The sequence below is a fragment of the Pseudoliparis swirei genome, chromosome 9 (assembly GCF_029220125.1).
Source record: "Pseudoliparis swirei isolate HS2019 ecotype Mariana Trench chromosome 9, NWPU_hadal_v1, whole genome shotgun sequence".
NCBI lineage: Eukaryota > Metazoa > Chordata > Actinopteri > Perciformes > Liparidae > Pseudoliparis > Pseudoliparis swirei.
The window spans coordinates 25,915,072-25,939,435 of record NC_079396.1 but is presented as its reverse complement, the minus strand read 5'-3'; the positions used below and the strand labels follow the sequence as shown (position 1 = coordinate 25,939,435).

Below are 24,364 nucleotides of genomic sequence, written 5' to 3'. Positions count from 1 at the left end.
TATTTCTTTTAACAATGGATATATAACTTTTGTATTATTTATTTATGTATTTTTTTCATACCGTAGATATGTACATTACTATTATTTAATTTTTTTACCATAGACGTATAACGAGAACGATGACACGGCCGAAGCGCGCGGAGGCCCCAGCCCGGAAGTCGTCATCGTCCTAGTGCGAACCACTTCCTACTTCCGCAAACACAGCTCCGTGGTAGCTGCCCGTTTATCGGGCTAATCAGAGCGCTCGTTGACGTCTCGTCTCCCGGCTTCGTTACACAGTTCCGACGTGTATGAGCGGCTGGTCGACCGTCATGACGGCCAACAGCCGCGGCTCCGCCGCCGAGCCTCCGGGCCTGGAGACCCAGCGGAGGGAGATCGAGTCTCTCCTGCGGGAGTGTGAGCTTCGCGTTGGGGACGGTTGGTGAGAGTCCTTCCGCACACACACACACGCACGCCCACGCACGGTGACCGGGCTAACAGTTAACTAACGGGTTTGTAGGTGTTCAACCCGAGGCAGTTGTTCAACGGCTAATGTTAACCGCAACCAGTTGTGATGAGGCGTTCAAGGCTGACTCGGACGTTTCAGCGTTTCTAGTTTCACCTGAGCTGCTTTTTACGTCCCCAAATGTATCACCTCTAATGGTTCACATCCGGCCAGAGGTGGTACGAAGTATTGCATTTCACTGTTAGTAAAAAGTACTGTTGAAAAACTCCACTGGGGGTACAAGTATTTTATTTTCGTTTTACTACTATACGTGTTAGAATAAACCAGGATCCCTGAACGCCTCAGTACATTAACTTTACATGTTTGTTTGATTTTGTGTTTTTCGACACATGCTCAGTCACAGGGAAACCGAACAGGATGGAGAGATGGTTATATATTTAAAAACAACAATAAGCTGTTTGTTGTTGTTTATGTTTTACAAGGTGGGAGGAAGCAAATCAAATAAATGAGATCCAGAACAGGTGCAGGTCTACTGATTAAAACCAAACTGTGAAATGAAACTAAACGGCGGAGATGAGTTCACTGGACCCACGAGCTTTGTGTTTGTTTTGAACAAATTGTTCATCTTCATGCTGGTTTAGTTCAAAGTAAATAACAACACCTGAATATGTTTCAGTATAGCTGTTTCAACACTGCTAATTCATTATTGTTCAAGCCATTCATTTATTTGTTCTTAAAGTTCAGGATTTGCAGATTTATGTGACAGTTAAGTGATGATAAGTGTGTGTGTGTGTGTGTGTGTGTGTGTGTGTGTGTGTGTGTGTGTGTGTGTGTGTGTGTGTGTGTGTGTGTGTGTGTGTGTGTGTGTGTGTGTGTGTGTGTGTGTGTGTGTGTGTGTGTGTGTGTGTTTTGCAGGTACGTGATAGAGCGTCGCTGGTATGAACAGTGGAAGAAGTTCGTGGAGGACGGAGACCAGAACTCCTCTTCCTTCCCCGGTCAGATCGACAACACTGAGCTGTTTGAGGGTCAGTGAACGCCTCATGATGTCATCGACAGACAAACGCACTTCTCCTTCTCTCCAGTGGCGGCTGGTGAATTTTTTTGGGGGGTGGGGCGCAGTTTAAATATCACTCAACAATGAGAAGAAAAGAGGTTTTGAGTAGAATATAGTAAAAAACAAAGCTTTATTTAAAGAACACAGCGTGCTCAACACTGTCCAATAACAACTATCAACACACTGTAACTTTAACATGGGAGGTTCAGAGCAGCTTTAAGGAACATTGGGTTGGGTTTCAGAGGTTTGCAAAATAAAAGCGTTTCACCCTCACATGAAAGAGGTTTAGAGCCGAATAGTCAGAAAGAGATCACATGTTACATTGGGTGACAGAGCAGACCCACTACTGTAAAGACAAGTAGCTCCTCTCTTTAAAGTGGTCACTTTACTCTCTGGTTAAAGTCAATCATGTCTGTAACCAGCCTGTTTCATTATTCTGGAGGGAATGTGTCTGTTTTTCAGAACTTCTTCGTTGTGTTTCGATGCTAGTTCGGTCTCCTTCTGCTGACTGTAAACAGGGTTAGCTTCAGGCTGTTAGCGAGTTAGCTCCATGCTCTTAGCTAGATAACTGCGGCAAAATTCGTGCTTTACACTTGTCTGCAGCTCTTTAGATCCCTCCCCCCGTTGTAGTCCAGAGAGTTTCAGTCCCTTTGGAACAACAGACAGGGGAAATTAAACAGCGCATTACTCACTGAGCCTCCAGCTGACAGCTCCGTTAGCTACCTGCTCCCGTAGCTCCGTGGAGCTCTCTGGCTGAGGGAACGCCGGTCTCTGATCTGCCGAATAGTCCAGTCACGTGAAATAAGAAACGATGTCATTGGCCAATGAGCGCACATTTTTGCGACCCAAGATTCACGTTGCATCCGCCAATGTGAAGCCGTCCTTGCCGAAACGACTGAAATGTTTTCTCGATGCCGTACACACACGTTAGATCGCCTCCAAAAAGGGGAGGGGCTTCTCTCCGTGATAATGGCGATATATAATATTTTTTCACATTAACTTAAGTGGTTGTTGACAGGCTGACTGTCTCCCACACACATTTAGCACGTCAACACGGTATATTTACTATTTAAATGATTTGGCATATAATGTTTTTTGACAGGATGTTTTTTTTTCCATTTTTTTTTCATCTACACATTTTAAGAGGGGCGGCGCCCTAGCGCCCTCTATGGACGAACCGCCACTGCTTCTCTCCCTAATGGTGTGTTCCGGACACGACGTCAAAAATTTTTGACAGCCGAGATTACATGTTAAGTCAATGCAAAACTGGTCGAGCTGCGTAGCTGCGTATTTTCCAGCGCGCAGCGCGCGTTGGCGCAGGAACGAACAGAAACAGAGGTTTGGGGCGACAGCAGCGCGAAGCGAACGGGGCGCAGCTCGTTGTTGGTTTCAAATTTCCCAACTCTGGCAGCAAGCGCGTGAGTCATAGTTGCGTCAGCCAATCAGCGTTGAGCTTCGCTGCGGCCATCCCCTGCCCGTGAAAAAAATGGAGGAAAAGATTATTCGCTGTCTGTGGGCACCCGTCTGTGGGCACCTCAACTTTACGATACAACTCTTTATGCTTACCAAACCGGAGCTATAAAGATAAAGTGTGGAACAAGGTCGAAGAGCCCGGGACTACCTGGTAAATTTTGAATATGTATTTGCTTGTTGTACTTTACTATCAACCAACGCGCGGCATATGTGTTTCATGGCAGAGACCACCGTAGAGATCTGCAGAGGTGGAAAAGTCTCAGAGACACGTATCAAAAGAGATAAGTGAGAGAGCAGCGAGAAGTGCAGCTCAGTCCACTAAAGTCCACGGGTCTGTTGGTCTATACCACTTATTCGTACGCGGCCTGCTGGTGACACACTTTTTTGAACACCAAGACTCAAGCAAGACTGACGCAGAGAGAATTTTTTTCGACGCTGGCGTCCGGTGTGAACGCACCATAAGGGGCGGATGTAGCTCAGTGGGGTAAGGGGGTCGTCCTGCAACCCCAAGGTTGTCGGTTCGATCCCCGCTCTCCCCATTATTTGTTGCAAGTCGAAGTGTCCTTGAGCAAGGCACTGAACCCCCAGCTGCTTCCCGGGCGCATCACTGCAGCCCACTGCTCCTTAATAACTAAGGATGGGTTAAATGCAGAGAACTAATTTCCCCTTGGGGATTAATAAAAGTATATATCTTATCTTATCTCTTATCTAAAATCAGCGCTCTGAGCAAAGTATTTTCTACAATAAAGACAAATGGAACCTGGAGAACCTTTTCTTGGTTCCTAAATCTTTTTAAAATCTTTTTTGTTGAAATAGTCGCTTCTGCCACACGAGGCTGCTTCATGTTTAAACGTCTCCAGCCTCAAGAGGAACATGACACTCAATATATAGTCATTCAACTCAATTTCATAACCAGCCATAAAGAGCATTACAACAACGATAACAACAAACACTGTTGTCCTGTTCCATTCAAACACATCATTTGTGTTCACAGCTGGTTTTGAGAATCTCTATGAATGAAAACACTGCTTTGTGATTGGATGATGTTGGTAAATGTGTAGTTCTGCTCCTTGATTCTGACTTGAACAGAATAATAAAAACATCAGATATGAAAAAACAAACTAACTGTAAAGAAAGAAAACGGACGGCAAATTAAAACAACAGCAATAAAGTCAATAAATCAAGTAAAATACAAGAGAGAGTGAACGTAGGACGTGTGTGTCATACGTGACGATAACAGCCTCACGTACATTGAATAAGTCATATTGAGCCGTTTCTTCTCCGTGTTTATTGTTGGTCAGATCTGGAGTCGTTCCACCTGAAGGAGCGCCTGGTGGAGAACGAGGACTTTGTGCTGGTCCCGGCGGAGGCGTGGCGGCGCCTGCTGGCCTGGTACGGGGCGCTGGACGGGCAGCCGGCGCTGGAGCGCAAGGTGACGCCTCCCACACCCGGCAGCCAATCAGGACCTACGAGTCCTGGCCTCAGTCTGACTGTGTGTTTGTGTGTGTGTGTGTGTGTGTGTGTGTGTCAGGTGGTGGACCTTCCCAGCACTCTGAAGGTGGAGGTCTACCCTGTCGAGATCTTCCTCTGTCTCCATAGCAACATGGAGAACGTCATCACGGCCCTGTTCAGCCACACCGACAGCATACGTGAGTGAACATGAGTACTGGCTGAAGGTAATGATAACGTTCTCATGATGCCTTCAGGCTCTGCTCAGTGAACATGGGTACTGAAGGTAATGATAACGTTCTCGTGATGCGTTCAGGCTCTGCTCAGTGAACATGAGTACTGACTGAAGGTAATGATAATGTTCTCATGATGCGTTCAGGCTCTGCTCAGTGAACATGGGTACTGAAGGTAATGATAATGTTCTCATGATGCCTTCAGGCTCTGCTCAGTGAACATGAGTACTGGCTGAAGGTAATGACAACGTTCTCATGATGCCTTCAGGCTCTGCTCAGTGAACATGGGGACTGGCTGAAGGTAAATGATAATGTTCTCATGATGCCTTCAGGTGTAATCTAGTCAAATGTAGTGTTGGTGGTAAACTAGAATGAATCTGGTTGTTTTCACATAAATAGATATAAGAGATTAATTATGGGATGTCTGAACTCATGATGACCCTTTATTAACACTAATGAAGAAGAGATGTGTTTACGTTGTGTAGACTCCATCCAGAGGGCGATGTGCGATGCCTTCACGGTGCCTCCGGGATCTGAGTGCCGCCTCTGGCTGAAGAGCTCAGACAGCAGCTGTGAGCGTCTCAGGAACGTGAGCGTGAGCCTGTTGGAGGCCTGCCTGAGCTCCGCCATGGTGAGAGCTCACGTGATGGAACGCAGAGCACCTGGTCCCAGATAACTGTGTGTGTGTGCGTGTGTGTGTGCATGTGTGCGTGTGCGTGCGTGTGTGTGTGTGCGTGTGTGTGCGTCACAGACGGTGATCATGGAGACGAGGAGCCCTGACGGCACCTGGCCGAGCTCCAGACCTCAGATCATGTAAGAAGACTCGTTCGGTTCCTCGTGGCGACTTCGCCGTAGAGGAACCGATTGTTTTTCAAGGAATTGTTTTTTTTCTTCTTCTTCTCTCCAAACAATCGTGGTCTGGCCGCAAACCAAGTGAAATGTCACATGTTTATCCAGACTGGGGATATTTCTTTAGATTGTGTAGTTTTCGTATTTATTCATAAAGAAATGTCTCGATAGCGCCCCGAGAACTTTCTTTCTTTCTTTTTTAAACGGCCATGGTTTTTTGCCCCCAATGACCGATTGACTTGAAGTTTGGAATCCATGTCCGCTTGGACCTGCTCTACGAAAAAGCCAATGAGACCCCTAAGCTCCGCCTACTTAGATTTTCCGCCATTTTGAATTTGGTCAAAAACACATTATTTCCAACTCCTCCTAAACGCTGTAACCGATTCATACAAAACGTGTCGTGCTTCATTATCGGTTCAATGTCATCAAAGATCTTTGAAAAGATTGTTGATATCTCATTGCATTCAGACAATATGGACCAAGGAACATCTACGGGGTGTGGCCTAATATGTAAAGACACCTAACTTCCAAATCACGTAGCTTACCTTCACTAAATTACTAGCTTACGTCCACATGGCTTCCCTTAACCTACCCTAATCTTTTCATACTATTATAATTGGTGTTTATGTTTGTTCTCCTCCTCTTCTGTCACCTCTTCCATCTCCTCCTCCTCATCCGTCTCCTCCCACACGGTGAATGATAACGTCCTCGTGGTGCGTTCATGGTCCTCCAGGAGGAACTCTGAGGAGGACCATGACTCATATCGAGGACAACCCGGAGTATGTGGCCTCATCAACCTGGGAAACACCTGCTTCATGAACTCTGCTCTGCAGGTGGGACAAACACACGCACACACACACACACACTCACACACACACTCACTCAGACACTCAGACACACATTCACACATTCACACACACACACTCTCTTCACAACGTCATAAATTAGAAACATAGTTTGTGGTTATCGGCCCTGCATGAAGTGCTGAGTCATGTCCCCCCCCCCCCCCCCCCTCCCCCCACAGTGCCTCAGCAACACCCCCCCCCTGACGGAGTACTTCCTGCAGAGCTGGTACCTGGAGGAGCTGAACTTCTCCAACCCTCTGGGCATGAAGGGCGAGATCGCCGAGTCCTACGCCGACATCACCAAGCAGATGTGGTCAGGGAGGCAGGACTCGGTGTCGCCGCGCGTCTTCAAGGTCCACACGCCATGACACGGCAGATTTACTGTTGATTTATTAGGTCAAAAATTATGTATCATATTTAATTTTGATTTATTAGGTCAAATATTATATATCATATTTATGGTTATATTTATAAGGTCAAATATTATATATCATATTTATGGTTATTATTTATAAGGTCAAATATTATATATCATATTTATGGTTATATTTATAAGGTCAAATATTATATATCATATTTATGGTTATATTTATAAGGTCAAATATTATATATCATATTTATAAGGTCAAATATTATATATCATATTTACTGTTATATTTGTTAGGTCAAATATTATGCATCATATTTAATGTTAGATTTGTTATATAAAATATATATTATATTTTATATTATATTTATCAGGTCAAATATTATGTATCATATTTAATGTTATATTTGTTATATAAAGTATATATTATATTATATTTAATGTTATATTTAGGGTATACAATATTAGACATTATATTTCATATGTTATATTTATATATTTTATATGCATTATATATATATATTATATATATTTATTAGATATACGTGTGTGTGTGTGTGTGTAGACCAAGGTGGGCCACTTTGCCTCCCAGTTCCTGGGCTACCAGCAGCACGACAGTCAGGAGCTGCTCTCCTTCCTGCTGGACGGGCTGCACGAAGACCTGAACCGGGTCAAGAACAAAGAGTACATCGAACTGAGGGACGCCGAAGGACGCCCGGACCAGGTGAGCGGCTCCGCCCACGCCGAGAGGCTCCGCCCACACCCGAGGGTTCGACGTGTTCGGATCGACCCGATGTGAATCCCGCTTCCCGTCCCGCAGGAAGTGGCCGATGAGGCGTGGCGTAACCACCGGCGGCGCAACGACTCTGTGATCGTGGACACGTTTCACGGCCTCTTCAAGTCCACGCTCGTCTGCCCCGAGTGCCTCAAGGTCTCCGTGACCTTCGACCCCTTCTGCTACCTGAGCGTCCCACTTCCTGTCAGCAAGGAGCGCGTCATGGAGGTGTTCTTTGTGTCCCTGGACCCCCACGCCAAGCCTGCTCAGGTACCGCTCACCTGGGACGCCGCGCTCCTGGACACCTGTGAAATATCACATGTTAATGTGTGGTGTGTGTGTGTGTGTGTGGTGTGTGTACGTGTAGCATCGTGTGGTGGTCCCTAAAGCAGGAAGTGTCGCTGACCTCTGCTCCGCTCTGTCAGAGATGACCAACGTTCCTCCCTCACAGGTGTGTTTCAAATCCTTTATTATTTCAGTTATAATTTTGTCATTTACTTATTATTATTACTATTATTTAGTTTATTGAATAAAAAAGTGTGTGTGTGTGTGTGTGTGTGTGTGTGTGTGTGTGTGTGTGTGTGTGTGTGTGTGTGTGTGTGTGTGTGTGTGTGTGTGTGTGTGTGTGTGTGTGTGTGTGTGTGTGTGTGTGTGTGTGTGTGTGTGTGTGTGTGTGTGTGTGTGTGTGTGTGTGTGTGTGTGTGTGTAGATGGTGGTAGCTGATGTCTTCAACCATCGCTTCTATAAGATCTTCTCCTGTGATGAGAGTCTGAGCTGCATTCTGGACCGAGACGACATCTTTGTGTAAGACCAGCTTTTCTACTTGTGTGCATTCATAATGTATATATACATATTTATATATATATATATTAATATATATATATTAATATATAAATAAATATATATAAATTAAAATATTTATTTATATATTTAAATACATATATAAATGTGTGTGTGTGTGTGTATATATATATATATTAATATATTTATATATAGGGCAGACATTATGGTTATTTCTTCCATGGTGGATCGTTTCCACGGCAATAAGCCACGCCCCCTCTAACACAGTGTCATTGTGTTCAACCCGCTGCGGCGTTCAGGTACGAGCTGAGTGGGCGGCAGCAGCAGCAGGAGGAGCAGCAGCAGCAGCAGGAGGAGGAGGTGCAGGAGGAGCAGCAGGTGCTGCTGGCGCTCTACCTGAGGGAGCGCTCCCACTACAGAGACTATGGCTCCGGCAGCACCTCCTATGGCACCTCCTTGTTCGGACACCCACTGCCCTGAGGGAGAGAGGCAAGGAGGAGAGCTCTACCAGATGTCCTGTTGAGGGCTGGCGGAGGGCGCACTCCTCCGGGTCCCCAGAGAGCTGGCAAGGGAGGAGCTCTACCATGTGTCTGTTTGAGGCTGGCGTGAGGCGCGCACACACACATGCACACACACGCACACACACACACACACACACACATATACACACACACATGCACGCACATACACGCACACACATACACGCATACACACATACACACACGCACACATGCACGCACATACATACACGCACACACATACACACATACACGCACACACACGCACACACACATACGCATACACATACACACACATACACACATACACATGCACGCACACATACGCACACATATACATACACGCACACATACATACACATACGCACACACATACACATATATACGCACATATACACGCATACACATACACACATACACACACATACATATACACACACATACACACACATACATATACACACACATACATATACACACGCATACACACACACACATACATATACACATACATATACATACGCATACATACACACACATACACACATACATATACACACGCATACATACACACACAAACACACATACACACACATACACGCACACATACACGCACACATACACACACATACACGCACACACATGCACGCACACACATGCACGCACACACATACACACACACACATACACGCACACACATACACACACGCACACACATGCACGCACATACATACACGCACACACATGCACGCACACACATACACACACACACACGCACGCACACACACAGATACAAAGTAAAGTGTGTGTGTGTGCAGGCGCTATGTGCGACCTCCCGACCCCTCTGAGGAGCTGGAGGAGGAGGAGGAAGAGGAGGAGGAGGAGCTGTATAAGACCAACGGCCTCAGTGACGGTGTGTGTGTGTGTGTGTGTGTGTGTGTGTTATTGTTGATCTTTATTGATCATAACTTGAGCTTCTGATTGGCTCTGCTCAGAGGAGGACGGTCCATCTCAGCCCGGCTGCGGCAACGTGGCGGCCAACAGCCAATCGGACGAGGCCACGACCGCAGAGCCCCGCCCCGCCGTCACCCACACGCAGCCCTCATTGGACAACAGCGACATGGAACCACTCTGCGGCGCCGGAGGCGGAGCCACCCATCCCAACGCCGACCCGCCAGTCGAGCAGCCACCGCAACGCGAGACCGGAGAAGGAGAGGGAGAAGGAGAAGGAGAGGGAGAAGGAGAGGGAGAAGGAGAAGACAAAGAGGCAAAGAGGAAGGCGTGTCGCAGGAGGAGGAGGAGTCTGTTCACCATCCATGCTGTGAACTCCAACGGGACGACGGAGAGAGGGACGGGGGAGGGGGAGGGGGGGAACGCCGTGTCCTTCAGCTGTAAGCCACTCACACTCACACACACACACACACACTCACACTCACTCACACGTTTATTTGTAGAGAGATTTTAAATCGTAGAATTAGAAATGATTTTAAACTCCTGAAACATGGTGTGTTCAAAGACCGTCAGAAATGTAAAGGTGCTTCTCGTCTCTGCAGCTCAGCGCTACGTGGCCATCGACTGGGACCCGGAGATGAAGAAGAGGTTCTACAATGACCACGAGGCCGAGGTCAGTGTGGGCGTATATACTATTCCATAGTATAGTATACTATGGCTATACTAATAGTGACAAAGTGACCGCGGAGACTTAACAGAAGCTTCAGTGGCGAGAGAACAAGTGGGACACATCTTCCTCCTCTTCCTCAGTAGAAGTACATGAAGCATGGCAGCATGGAGGTTCCTCAGCAGCAGACCACGGTGCAGCTTCAGGAGAGCATCAAGCTGTTCACCACCATGGAGACCCTGGAGGAGGAGAACCCCTGGTACCACACACACACACACACACACACACGCCCCCTCCATGTGACAGACAGGTGTGTGTCCTCAGGTACTGCCCGCAGTGTAAGAAGCACCAGCTGGCCACCAAGAAGCTGGACCTGTGGTCTCTGCCTGAGGTCCTCATCATCCACCTGAAGAGGTTCTGCTACACCAAGTTCACCAGAGAGAAGCTGGAGAGCACCGTGGAGTTCCCCCTCAGGTACACACACACACACACACACACACACACACACACTCACACTACCAGCTTGTGTGTCGTGACAGGGACCTGGACTTCTCCGGCTTCCTCCTGAGGAAACTGTCCAATGGGGAGCCTCCGAGCCGCTATGACCTCATCGCTGTGTCCAATCACTACGGAGGGCTCAGAGACGGCCACTGTAGGTCCTCTAACGATGAGGTCACGCCCTGCTCCCGACCCGCCACTCACTCTGTGTGTGTGTGTGTGTGTGTGTGTGTGTGTGTGTGTGTGTAGACACCAGCTATGCGAGGAACAAGGACAGCGGTCAGTGGTTCTACTTTGACGACAGCAAGGTGACGTACGCCAGAGAGGACCAGATCATGGTGAGTGGAACGTGTTTATGAAGGTGAAGAACATCTCACCTCTCTCTTCCTCTCATTTTTCATCCTCACTTCCTCTCTCATCTCTCTTCTCTCTCAGACCAACGCTGCTTACGTCTTGTTCTACCACCGTCAAGACAAGGTCAGACCGCCCCTTGATGACATCACCTCCAGCAGGGACCCCAGCGCCTCCCCCTCCGTTACCACGGAAACGATAGATATCTCTTAAGGACGACGATCCTCCTTGATCACCTCTGATTCTCTCGGAGGTTTGACCTCATTGACCTTTAAGGAAGAATTAAGTTTTACGAGTTGCTTTAATATTCAGTTAGACATAATAAAAAAGGACATTTCTATATTTATTAATATAAAAAAACACAAGGTTCCATATTTGATATTAAAAGTTATATTTATAAAAGTGAACAGGTTGATTAAATAATAAACTAGTTTGGCTGAAGTCAACTTGTACTAAATTAAATTTCTTGTTTATAAGAGCGGAGCTGGGGATTCTGGGTAATCAGAGGTTTATAATGTAATATTGAACCGATTGATTTCTTTGTATATTTTGGTTGTTTTCTGTTTTTTTAAGATCAGTCACGATGTTTGATCTTTGGATGTTTTCGGGTTATTTCTCTAGAGATTTGGGGTGAAATCATCTGACAGAGCGACGGTCACAAAGTTGACTTCTGGCTCTCACCGGTTTTAAAGTTGTACAGTATTTTTGTAAGAATTGTAATATTATTATCTTCTACTTCTTGGGGGAACAAGACAATTCTTTGGTCTTCTGTCAAATATCAGAGCAAAAATATTTTAATAAAAGGACGATGATTATTATCACAAGCTTATCTTCACTTTGTTTGTGTGGGTTTGTGTATATATACACACGTGTAGAACTAGACAACCTGTCTCCTGGAACCCATAGTACACAAAACATTTTAATAATTTAAAACTTATTGATGAATCGTTTCAATATCTCGTTACTTATACATAAGAATTAATTAATAATGATCACAACTGAGCAACAGACTTCCAATCGTCGTTTAATTAATCAGAGCAGAACTTTTACACTTAGAACCTGGAGACTAATATAATATGTGTATATATATATACACACAAACAAAAAAGGCAGAACGTGAATAAAGTGCCGGAGGTGAATCCAGTGATCTACTTCTAGAGTTCGTGGTTTCCTGGCGGGTTCTCAAGGTTCTCTTCTAGAACATGGTAGACTTTATGTCCTGGCTGAAGAACGTCCCGAAGTTCAGGTCTCTGGACATCAGGTCCTCCTCCACGTTCTCCAAAGCCCACTTGTGTTCCACGATCTCCAGCGCCTCCCACTCACTCTGACTCACACACACACACACACACAGTAAAGGAACTCTCTAGAACCAGTGGTCAGTTCTGATGGTTCTAGGTGATTCTACGCTAAAGAGAACACACTTAATGTGTTTGGTACATGAGTCTACAAAACACAAGAACCAAATCCACAAGAACCCAATCTGAGCTCACCTTGAAGGCCTTGTTGGGGTCGGGGGGCATCGCCATGGCAGCGCCCGTCATCTGGTCCTGCATGAGGCGTGATTGGTCGGCAGCTACGAAAACAAACCGACCAAGTTAAACACTTTGTATCGGACGCTATTAGAACCCCGACCACAAGAACCCAAACAGAGGAGCCTAAACACAAGAACCCAACCACAGGAACCCAAACAGAGGAGCCTAAACACAAGAACCCAACCACAGGAACCCAAATGGAAGGGACTCCACAGAACCCAGCCGAGGAGCTCACCGTTGTCCTGGCCCAGGATCAGGCTGTACATGCTCCTCAGTCCAAACACATTGAGGAAGTACCAGGATGCAGAGCTCACCCTGTACGGTGAACAATAAACAAACAATAATAAACAATAAATAGTCAGAACAAACAAACTGGATTTTTTTTTTAACTGATCAGAATGAATAAATATAAACTATACACATTACATAATAGTGTGTATATTGCCAAGTGTAACTAATCAATAACTTAAATTAATAGAAACATTCTTCAGGATGCATGTTGTTGTTGTTTACCAGGAGGCGTCCAGTGACAGCAGGTCGATTCCTCTCTGTAACATGGGCTTGAACCTCAGCGTCAGAGGGAACGGCACCTTGGCTGCATCACAACAAACAAGCCGTAAACAAACTGGACATCATCACATGACATGACGACATCATATGACCTCACATAACGACATGACATCACAGGACGACATCTCATCACAGAGTCTGTTGTGGTTCTTCTGGTGAAGATAAATAAACGTTGTTGATGAACTCACTTATGACGAATCCAGAGAACGCCCAGTTGATCCAGCCACCGATCACGATCATGGGCAGCACGTTGGTCAGGTTCCCCTTCATCATATCGGTGAGCATGCTGGTGTCTACACACACACACACACACACACACACACACACACACACACACACACACACACACACACACACACACACACACACACACACACACACACACACACACACACACACACACACACACACACACACACACACACACACACACACACACACACACACACACACACACACACACACAGGGTAGATGATAATGTTCTCATGATGCCTTCAGGTGTAATCTAGTAAAACGTAGTGTTGGTGATAAATGAGAATAAATCCAGATGTTTCCACAAGAATATAAAATAGATATTAGATGAATTATGGGATGCCCATTGCGTTGGGTCAGATGTTGCTCATGGTGGCCGTCATGGTAACCACCTGGTCGCCGGCTGGATCCCCACAGTTTGTGTTGAAGTGTCCTTGAGCAAGGCACTGAACCCCCAGCTGCTCCTCAAGAACTAAAGATGCTCAACGAGGATAAGAAGTGAAATCCACCGCTGAGACCGCAGCACGAGACTCACGAACATCCCATAATGAGCCACGCTGCTCCTGAAGAGACCGACGTACCCATCATGGGGTTCTTGGGGACGACCTTCCTCTTGACCTTCTTGAAGAAGCCGGTTTCTGCGTCGTTGAAGAAATGTTTCCTCATCGCGAACGACTGAAACGGTGAAAACAACGTTGACGTCAACGCACGCTAACGTCAATGCATGCTAACGCACGCTAACGCCAACGCACGCTAACGTCACCGTTAATATAAATATGAGCGTGTGCTCTCACCTGTCGGGGAATGTACTTCCCGTTCTCTCTGAGGATGCGGCTACGCAGGAGAACCTGGCTGAACAGAAAGACACCACACCTCCATCAGGAGCTCGTTGTGCAGGAGAAGCTTCACACTCATAGTCTGAAGGTTCATGTAGAACCTTTATACTCATAGTCTGAAGGTTCATGTAGAACCTTTATACTCAGTCTGAAGGTTCATGTAGAACCTTTACACTCATAGTCTGAAGGTTCATGTAGAACCTTTACACTCATAGTCTGAAGGTTCATGTAGAACCTTTATACTCAGTCTGAAGGTTCATGTAGAACCTTTACACTCATAGTCTGAAGGTTCATGTAGAACCTTTACACTCATAGTCTGAAGGTTCATGTAGAACCTTTACACTCAGTCTGAAGGTTCATGTAGAACCTTTACTCAGTCTGAAGGTTCATGTAGAACCTTTACACTCAGTCTGAAGGTTCACGTAGAACCTTTATACTCATAGTCTGAAGGTTCATGTAGAACCTTTACACTCAGTCTGAAGGTTCATGTCGAACCTTTACACTCATAGTCTGAATGTTCATGTAGAACCTTTACACTCAGTCTGAAGGTTCATGTAGAACCTTTACACTCATAGTCTGAAGGTTCATGTAGAACCTTTACACTCAGTCTGAAGGTTCATGTAGAACCTTTACACTCATAGTCTGAAGGTTCACGTAGAACCTTTATACTCATAGTCTGAAGGTTCACGTAGAACTTTTATACTCATAGTCTGAAGGTTCATGTAGAACCTTTACACTCAGTCTGAAGGTTCACGTAGAACCTTTACACTCATAGTCTGAAGGTTCATGTAGAACCTTTACACTCATAGTCTGAAGGTTCACGTAGAACCTTTACACTCATAGTCAGAAGGTTCACGTAGAACCTTTACACTCATAGTCTGAAGGTTCATGTAGAACCTTTATACTCATAGTCTGAAGGTTCATGTCGAACCTTTACACTCATAGTCTGAAGGTTCATGTAGAACCTTTATACTCAGTCTGAAGGTTCATGTAGAACCTTTACACTCATAGTCTGAAGGTTCACGTAGAACCTTTATACTCAGTCTGAAGGTTCACGTAGAACCTTTACACTCATAGTCAGAAGGTTCACGTCGAACCTTTACACTCATAGTCTGAAGGTTCATGTAGAACCTTTATACTCATAGTCTGAAGGTTCACGTAGAACCTTTACACTCATAGTCTGAAGGTTCACGTAGAACCTTTATACTCATAGTCTGAAGGTTCATGTAGAACCTTTACACTCATAGTCTGAAGGTTCATGTAGAACCTTTATACTCATAGTCTGAAGGTTCATGTAGAACCTTTATACTCATAGTCTGAAGGTTCATGTAGAACCTTTATACTCATAGTCTGAAGGTTCATGTAGAACCTTTACACTCATAGTCTGAAGGTTCATGTAGAACCTTTATACTCAGTCTGAAGGTTCATGTAGAACCTTTATACTCAGTCTGAAGGTTCATGTAGAACCTTTATACTCAGTCTGAAGGTTCATGTAGAACCTTTATACTCAGTCTGAAGGTTCATGTAGAACCTTTATACTCATAGTCTGAAGGTTCACGTAGAACCTTTACACTCATAGTCTGAAGGTTCATGTAGAACCTTTACACTCATAGTCTGAAGGTTCATGTAGAACCTTTACACTCATAGTCTAAAGGTTCATGTAGAACCTTTACACTCATAGTCTGAAGGTTCATGTAGAACCTTTACACTCATAGTCTAAAGGTTCATGTAGAACCTTTACACTCATAGTCTGAAGGTTCATGTAGAACCTTTACTCATAGTCTGAAGGTTCACGTAGAACCTTTACACTCAGTCTGAAGGTTCATGTAGAACCTTTACACTCATAGTCTGAAGGTTCGTGTAGAACCTTTACACTCATAGTCTGAAGGTTCATGTAGAACCTTTACACTCATAGTCTGAAGGTTCATGTAGAACCTTTACACTCATAGTCTGAAGGTTCATGTAGAACCTTTACACTCATAGTCTGAAGGTTCATGTAGAACCTTTATACTCAGTCTGAAGGTTCATGTAGAACCTTTAGTCTGAAGGTTCATGTAGAACCTTTATACTCAGTCTGAAGGTTCATGTAGAACCTTTATACTCATAGTCTGAAGGTTCATGTAGAACCTTTACACTCAGTCTGAAGGTTCATGTAGAACCTTTATACTCAGTCTGAAGGTTCATGTAGAACCTTTACACTCATAGTCTGAAGGTTCATGTAGAACCTTTACTCAGTCTGAAGGTTCATGTAGAACCTTTACTCATAGTCTGAAGGTTCATGTAGAACCTTTATACTCATAGTCTGAAGGTTCATGTGGAACCTTTATACTCATAGTCTGAAGGTTCATGTAGAACCTTTACACTCATAGTCTGAAGGTTCATGTAGAACCTTTACACTCATAGTCTGAAGGTTCATGTAGAACCTTTACACTCATAGTCTGAAGGTTCATGTAGAACCTTTACACTCATAGTCTGAAGGTTCATGTAGAACCTTTATACTCATAGTCTGAAGGTTCATGTAGAATCTTTACACTCATAGTCTGAAGGTTCACGTAGAACCTTTATACTCAGTCTGAAGGTTCACGTAGAACCTTTACACTCATAGTCTGAAGGTTCATGTAGAACCTTTATACTCAGTCTGAAGGTTCATGTAGAACCTTTACACTCAGTCTGAAGGTTCATGTAGAACCTTTATACTCATAGTCTGAAGGTTCATGTAGAACCTTTACACTCATAGTCTGAAGGTTCATGTAGAACCTTTATACTCAATAGTCTGAACGTTCATGTAGAACCTTTATACTCATAGTCTGAAGGTTCATGTAGAACCTTTACTCAGTCTGAAGGTTCATGTAGAACCTTTACTCAGTCTGAAGGTTCATGTAGAACCTTTACACTCATAGTCTGAAGGTTCATGTAGAACCTTTACTCATAGTCTGAAGGTTCACGTAGAACCTTTACACTCAGTCTGAAGGTTCATGTAGAACCTTTACACTCATAGTCTGAAGGTTCGTGTAGAACCTTTACACTCATAGTCTGAAGGTTCATGTAGAACCTTTACACTCATAGTCTGAAGGTTCATGTAGAACCTTTATACTCATAGTCTGAAGGTTCACGTAGAACCTTTACACTCATAGTCTGAAGGTTCATGTAGAACCTTTACACTCAGTCTGAAGGTTCATGTAGAACCTTTATACTCAGTCTGAAGGTTCATGTAGAACCTTTATACTCAGTCTGAAGGTTCATGTAGAACCTTTATACTCATAGTCTGAAGGTTCATGTAGAACCTTTACACTCAGTCTGAAGGTTCATGTAGAACCTTTATACTCAGTCTGAAGGTTCATGTAGAACCTTTACACTCATAGTCTGAAGGTTCATGTAGAACCTTTACTCAGTCTGAAGGTTCATGTAGAACCTTTATACTCATAGTCTGAAGGTTCATGTGGAACCTTTATACTCATAGTCTGAAGGTTCATGTAGAACCTTTACACTCATAGTCTGAAGGTTCATGTAGAACCTTTACACTCATAGTCTGAAGGTTCATGTAGAACCTTTACACTCATAGTCTGAAGGTTCATGTAGAACCTTTATACTCATAGTCTGAAGGTTCATGTAGAACCTTTACACTCATAGTCTGAAGGTTCATGTAGAACCTTTACACTCATAGTCTGAAGGTTCATGTAGAACCTTTACACTCAGTCTGAAGGTTCGTGTAGAACCTTTACACAGTCTGAATTATGGGATGTAGTTGTCATGTGTTCATCTCCAGCTCACCTGTCAGAAACCTGCTCCAGGTCCACCTTCTTGTCGCTGTGCAGCAGCTGGGTGACGTAGTGGCGGATGATCCCCACGAAGAAGGTGATGAAGACGATGGGCAGCACCACCCACATCCGGATGCTGGAGTCCAGCAGCAGCTCCGGGTCGGCCATCACGTGTCGCTCTGCAGGAACGCTCTCTTCAAGCCAATCACCAAAATAAAGCTGTTGTTTACGTGGTGCGTTCAAGGACATCAATAAAAAACACATGCATCTAAAACTGGCTTCACTTTGAAAAACTACAATAAACAGAATATAATGCTTTATAATAATATACATGTGAAAGATTGATTTTCATCTTAATCAATTAATTAAAAACACGAACGTAGTTACATAAAATAAAATATTATAAAAGAATAATATGAAATGATATACAAACTTACATTAATGTCAAGAATGTTAACTGAAAGAATACAATTTAGTGATTGACATTTAACCTACACGACGTCATCAGCTCAAGACTCGCTGAGCGGTTTCTCGTTAACGTCTTTAACGGATTCTACCGACGGTCGTCTCCGGTCGTGACACGTTGACGGAGCCGTTTCAAAAGCTCGTAAATATCTGTTTTTAATGCACGTGAACTCACCACATCGAGGAACTTCCTGAAATAGCTGCCGCAGCGCACACGTTCCGCAGTTCCGTAACTCGACCAAGAACTTCCGGTTCAAGCGGAAGCCGCGAACACGTGATCCGCGGAGCTAAGTTTCTTTTAAGATACTAATATTTTTCAATTAAGTCAAAATAATAATATCAGAATGATAAACAAAATCACTTATAGTCAATAATCCAGTATTTTTAAAAATCATACATGTGTAAAATAAATAAATATTGTCATAAAAAAGTGAATACTCAACGGCCCAATTTAAAATAGTATATTACAGGTATATAGGACTGTCTCAGAAAATTAGAATATTGTGATAAAGTTCTTTATTTTCTGTAATGCAATTAAAAAAACAAAAATGTCATGCATTCTGGATTCATTACAAATCAACTGAAATATTGCAAGCCTTTTATTCTTTTAATATTGCTGATTATGGCTTACAGCTTAAGAAAACTCAAATATCCTATCTCTAAATATTAGAATATCATGAAAAAGTATACTAGTAGGGTATTAAACAAATCACTTGAATCGTCTAATTAACTCGAAACACCTGCAAGGGTTTCCTGAGCCTTGACAAACACTCAGCTTGGTTCAGTAAACTAAATCACAAGTATGGGGAAGACTGCTGATCTGACTGCTGTCCAGAGGACCATCATTGACACCCTCCATCAGGAGGGTAAGACACAAAAAGAGAGGCGCAAAATCCAAGTTGCTTGAAATCCAGTGTGAAGTTCCCACAGTCAGTGATGGTTTGGGGAGCCATGTCAGCTGCTGGTGTTGGTCCACTGTGTTTCATCAAGTCCAGAGTAAATGCAGCTGTGTACCAAGAGATTTTAGAGCACTACATGCTTCCGTCTGCTGAAAAGCTCTATGGAGATGAGGATTTCATTTTCCAGCATGATCTGGCACCTGCCCACAGTGCCAAAACCACCAGTAACTGGTGTACTGACCATGGCATTACTGTCCTCGATTGGCCTGCCAATTCCCCTGACCTGAACCCCATAGTGAATTTGTGGGGTATTATGAAGAAGAAGCTGAAAGACACCAGACCCAACAATGCAAATGAGCTAAAGGCCGCGATTGAAGCATCCTGGGCATCCATAAACCCTCAGCAATGCCACAGGCTGATTGCCTCCATGCCACGCCGCATTGATGCAGTAATCCATGTAAAAGGATTCCCAACCAAGTACTGAGTGCATTAATGGACATTTTCAAATGTTTGATTTTGTTTTGCTGTTATAAATCTTTTTTTTTACTTGGTCTGAGGAAATATTCTAATTTTATGAGATAGGATTTTAGAGTTTTCTTAAGCTGTAAGCCATAATCAGCAATATTAAAAGAATAAAAGGCTTGCAATATTTCAGTTGATTTGTAATGAATCCAGAATGCATGACATTTTTGTTTTTTTAATTGCATTACAGAAAATAAAGAACTTTATCACAATATTCTAATTTTCTGAGACAGTCCTGTATACAGTAATTAGTGAAATATATAATATTGTGTACTAATTATCTTCAGTAGCAGATTGTTGGTTAGTGTGACAGTAAACGCAGAACATGGTTGATAAAGTGCTTCATCGTTACAAATAAATAAAAAGGTCTGTTTATCACAAACATTCACCATCAACACATCTGGAGAAACAGGTTGCACCTGGATAGCAACACGTTCACCTCAGAAGAACCTAGAAATACAATATGTATCTCTCAGACGTATTGGAGGAGTATAAACCATAATACTGAAGTACGAGTACCTCAAAGGTGTACATAAGTACACTACTACTGCTGTATCATCTCACGCTTTCGTCTCACCTTTTGTATTGAAGGGCTGGTGGTTTTAGGTGAGCTACACTGCCCCCTGCTGGTCTCCATGGGAACCGCAGAGGGAAGAGCTCTGCAGGAGCAGAGTATTATGATGAAATCATATTCTATCAAGTTAAACATGTATGTTTTCATCGTAGTAAGTGATTACTTAAGGCAGCACACCTCCGAGGGTGAATCAAATAGATTCAACCTGTATATAAAGGAGCTTCAGAGGTTCTGTCGTTGTGGACAGGCTAGCTGTTTCCCCCCGCTTCCAGTCTTTATGCTAAGCTAAGCTAACCTGGTTGTATGGGAACCCATAGGCATCCTCATCCACTGTCATGCTAAGGTAGTGTGTGTGTGTGTATATATATACAGTGGGTACAGAAAGTATTCAGACCCCTTTAAAATGTTCACTCTTTGTTTCATTGCAGCCATTTGATAAAATCAAAGAAGTTCATGTTATTTCTCATTATCACTCGTGCTTCTACTCCACACTGAGCAAAGGCTCTGAATACTTAGGGCCATGGGGGAATTCACTTTGTATTTTTTAATACATTTGCAAACAATTCTACATTTGTGTTTTTCCTGTCGAGATGGTGCTGAGTGACATTAATGAGACATAACATCAACTGTTTAGATTTGAGCAAATGGCTGCAATGAAACAAAGAGTGAAGATTTTAAAGGTCTGAATACTTTCCGTACCCACTGTATGTATATATGTATGTGTATGTGCGTGTGTGTGTGTGTAATGAGCCAAACAACACACGACTCTTCTTCCATCAACATGAACAGTTGTTTTATATCTTTAGAACAATAAATATTTCCACTTTTATTTTCATTTCTCTCCAATTTCAAAAACAAAGTACGAGTAATATATATTTATCTACACGGAGAAAATCTTCCATACGTCATTTTTAAAATAATGTCGTCTCTGTTGACAACTTTACAAGGACGGAGTCTCTCTGCTCCACATCAGACAAGAAGCGGTCCCCGCGGACCAGGGGGACCAGGTCCCCGCGGACCAGGTCCGTGGTCTTGTGTAGACACAGAACAACACGACTCTTTAAACTGGATCTCAGACCTGATGTGCTTTCACGTCTCTAGATACATATGTATATGTGTTGACGGTTCCCCAGAGGCAGACCTGGTCCTGGTCCACAGACTCCGAGTCCTCGTAACGATGGTGATGTACATTCGTGTTTATAGTACAGTCATTCAGTGCAGATACTGTAGTACAGACCACATGCTAACCCATCGTGGAGAGCAGGCACAAACAACAACACATTGAAGCTCTTAAAGGGCCACGCACGCCTGTGTGTTTGGGTTTGGACATTAATTATGAAAACATGCAACGCACGTCAGATTGTTCCAATGACCCTCGTGCACCTCTAATCCACCACAGAGTTAACCTTTGACCTTTAGGTGTTATGAGCTTTGACAGCAAATCAATCCCAGAATCAACAAAACGAGCGAACATGGGCTTCGTTTGACATTTAAACACTTCACGATATTCAGCTGAATGTACCGGATCCTCTGGAGACCCTGAACACAACACATGTAAGACCTGGTCATATGACGTACACGCCATGTCATGTGACGTACACGCCATGGTCAGTGTGTGTAGTTTAGAGTGTGTAGTTCAGTGTGTTTAGTTCAGAGCGTGTAGTGTGTAGTTCAGAGTGTGTAGTGTGTAGTTCAGAGTGTGTAGTTCTCTGGTTGTCGTTAGCCTCACGTCTACATCAGGTCATGTTAGTGTGTTAGTCAGATTGTTGTGAAGTATTACAAACTAAAAAGGTTTTTAGTTTTCCATCAGATCATGAGGAATAAAAGCGTCGTGAGCACACGACAAAATTAAAATGCTAAAAATACAAAACAGCCCGAGGAGTACGTGATGTTAGAAGCTTTTCACACAACAATATAGATATCAATATCAGGAGCACTCGAGAGTCAAAGGGTTCTTCAGAGTGGAATCGAAGGGGAACCAGAGGGGAACCGGAGGGGACCCGCTACGGCTCCCTGAGGAGCTCCGTCTCCTCCACGGTGTTCCCACACACCTGGAACACTCAAAGGCTTCAACAACAACAACAAAACACTGAAGGATGTCGTTTAGTTTCTCTGGCGAGGAACCCTGAAGAACCCTGAACAACGTTTGTTTTTTAGAGCGTACGTTCTGAACACACTGTACAGTTCACGTGACTACAAACTGAAGATCGCGTCTGCAGAACATCAGAGAACGTTCCCACCAGCTGAGCACCAAGAGCTTCATGTCGAGACTGAAAGAGTTCCCAAGATCGGAGAACCTCCCGTCACCTCTGGAGAGCTCCATCAAATGGAGAGAACACAAAGCAGTGCAAGAGAATGTTTAAAACGAGGTTCTCTTGGGCAAGTCCTTCAGAAGGAACCAGGTCCAGTTCTCAGGGAGGCGTTTCTGTTCTCAGAGGTTTAGATGCTGGATCGTCTTCGTGAAGCAGAACGTTGAGACCTTCACCCCCGCCTGAAGGCACCAAAGCGGGATCTGACCTTTACATAATACCCGGTGGGATCTGACCTTCACAAAGTACCCGGTGGGATCTGACCTTCAACAAAGTACCCGGTGGGATCTGACCTTCACAAAGTACCCGGTGGGATCTGACCTTCACAAAGTACCCGGTGGGATCTGACCTTCACATCGTACCCGGTGGGATCTGAAAGCTTTAATTCACTCATGATCCAACGTGCTCCACAAGTAGGAGAACCAGCTGGAGGTTCCACTCGTCCTCAGGAATCTGAACCTGGAAGTCAATGGGAAAACCGGTAGTTTCCTGTCACATGGTCATCGCCGACCAATCCCAGAGGAGTGTCTCTCATCTTTCAAGGTCATGAATACTTTATTGGCCCTTTAAGTCCGGAGAGGGTTTAATATCCGTAAACTATTGGATGTGGCTGCAGAGAGTTGAATGTAAAGAGTTTTTATCGTGCGTCCATCACATCCGTGTTTCTGTGGCGAGTTAGTTTCGTTTCTCCCTTTTATTGATATTCATTTTACATTCGAGTATGGGCTGTTATTCAGCAGCACCTGGCGGCGCCATCAAAGGATTCTGGGTACTTTTGTTTGGCCGATGGTGATTCATTGTGAATTTTTTTCCCCGGTTCATTTATTTATTTTAGCTGCTGAGAAACGTTCCATCTTTATTTGATTGAAGACTCAGTTTCCCAGACTGCACCCTGTTTGGCACCTTTCTCCGTAATCTCTTTCCCCGGCAACGTCAAGGTCACACACACACAACACGGAGCGTGAGACAGTTATGAGTATACGGATAGTTTAGTTAAAGGATTCAAGAAGCGCAGCGCCCCCTGCTGGCTGGAACCCTGTAATCCACCAACACTACAAAGACACCTGTATAGTTAGTTGTTATAATGGCTTGTTTAAAGTTTATAGAAAAGTTTCTTGTAGAAAGTAAAGTCTTTTTTTCTAATGGTCAAATAAATGCTGGATTTAAACCCCGCCTCCTGCATACTGGATGTGTACCTGACTCCTCCCACCTCGACGACCCATAAACAAAAGGTACGAAAAACAAGGAGTGGAGCAAGACGGTGTGATTTTTATGTTTTTAGAGCCTGGTCCTCAAACCGTCCTCGAGGCCCCAAGGCCACCTCAGAGGCCCCTAAGCCACCTCCGAGGCCCTCAGAGGCCCCAAGGCCA

General features: G+C 44.1%; 2 protein-coding genes across 3 annotated transcripts; one reads left to right on the top strand and one right to left on the bottom strand.

Annotated features, from left to right (window-relative positions):
- Nucleotides 1-179: 179 nt before the first annotated feature.
- Nucleotides 180-12,105, top strand: usp11 (ubiquitin specific peptidase 11). The gene is given in 21 exon segments (XM_056423213.1): nt 180-421; nt 1,361-1,470; nt 4,274-4,404; nt 4,504-4,621; nt 5,140-5,285; nt 5,406-5,467; nt 6,237-6,336; nt 6,528-6,701; nt 7,281-7,439; nt 7,536-7,760; nt 7,858-7,941; nt 8,200-8,294; nt 8,591-8,809; nt 9,613-9,722; nt 9,805-10,200; nt 10,363-10,433; nt 10,574-10,686; nt 10,752-10,901; nt 10,967-11,079; nt 11,175-11,263; nt 11,361-12,105. Coding segments are annotated over 21 exon segments (2,925 nt in total). The 5' UTR covers nt 180-290; the 3' UTR covers nt 11,490-12,105.
- A 179-nt stretch (nt 12,106-12,284) lies between these two features.
- zgc:86609 (ER membrane protein complex subunit 3-like) lies at nt 12,285-18,929 on the bottom strand. 2 transcript variants are annotated; one of them, XM_056423211.1, is made up of 9 exons: nt 18,866-18,929; nt 18,239-18,419; nt 14,426-14,483; nt 14,213-14,306; nt 13,567-13,671; nt 13,322-13,403; nt 13,044-13,123; nt 12,767-12,849; nt 12,285-12,600 (listed from the first exon to the last, which is right to left on the bottom strand). In XM_056423211.1, the coding sequence occupies exons 2-9, from the start codon at nt 18,391-18,393 to the stop codon at nt 12,472-12,474; spliced, it is 786 nt and encodes a 261-aa protein (XP_056279186.1). In that variant the 5' UTR covers nt 18,394-18,419; nt 18,866-18,929; the 3' UTR covers nt 12,285-12,471. The 2 variants fall into 2 exon arrangements, with proteins under 2 accessions (XP_056279186.1, XP_056279187.1); XM_056423212.1 differs by lacking the exon at nt 18,866-18,929 and adding an exon at nt 18,663-18,760.
- Nucleotides 18,930-24,364: the final 5,435 nt, after the last annotated feature.

Bases quoted from the DNA above. Each gene is read 5' to 3' on its own strand.
- zgc:86609 (XM_056423211.1), bottom strand. From the start codon at position 18,393: ATGGCCGACCCGGAGCTGCTGCTGGACTCCAGCATCCGGATGTGGGTG. The intron at 14,484-18,238 runs GTGAGCTGGAGA...CTTTCTGTTCAG, and splicing joins CTGGAGCAGGTTTCTGACAG to CCAGGTTCTCCTGCGTAGCC. The intron at 13,124-13,321 runs GTAAACAACAAC...TTCACCGTACAG, and splicing joins CTGTCACTGGACGCCTCCTG to GGTGAGCTCTGCATCCTGGT.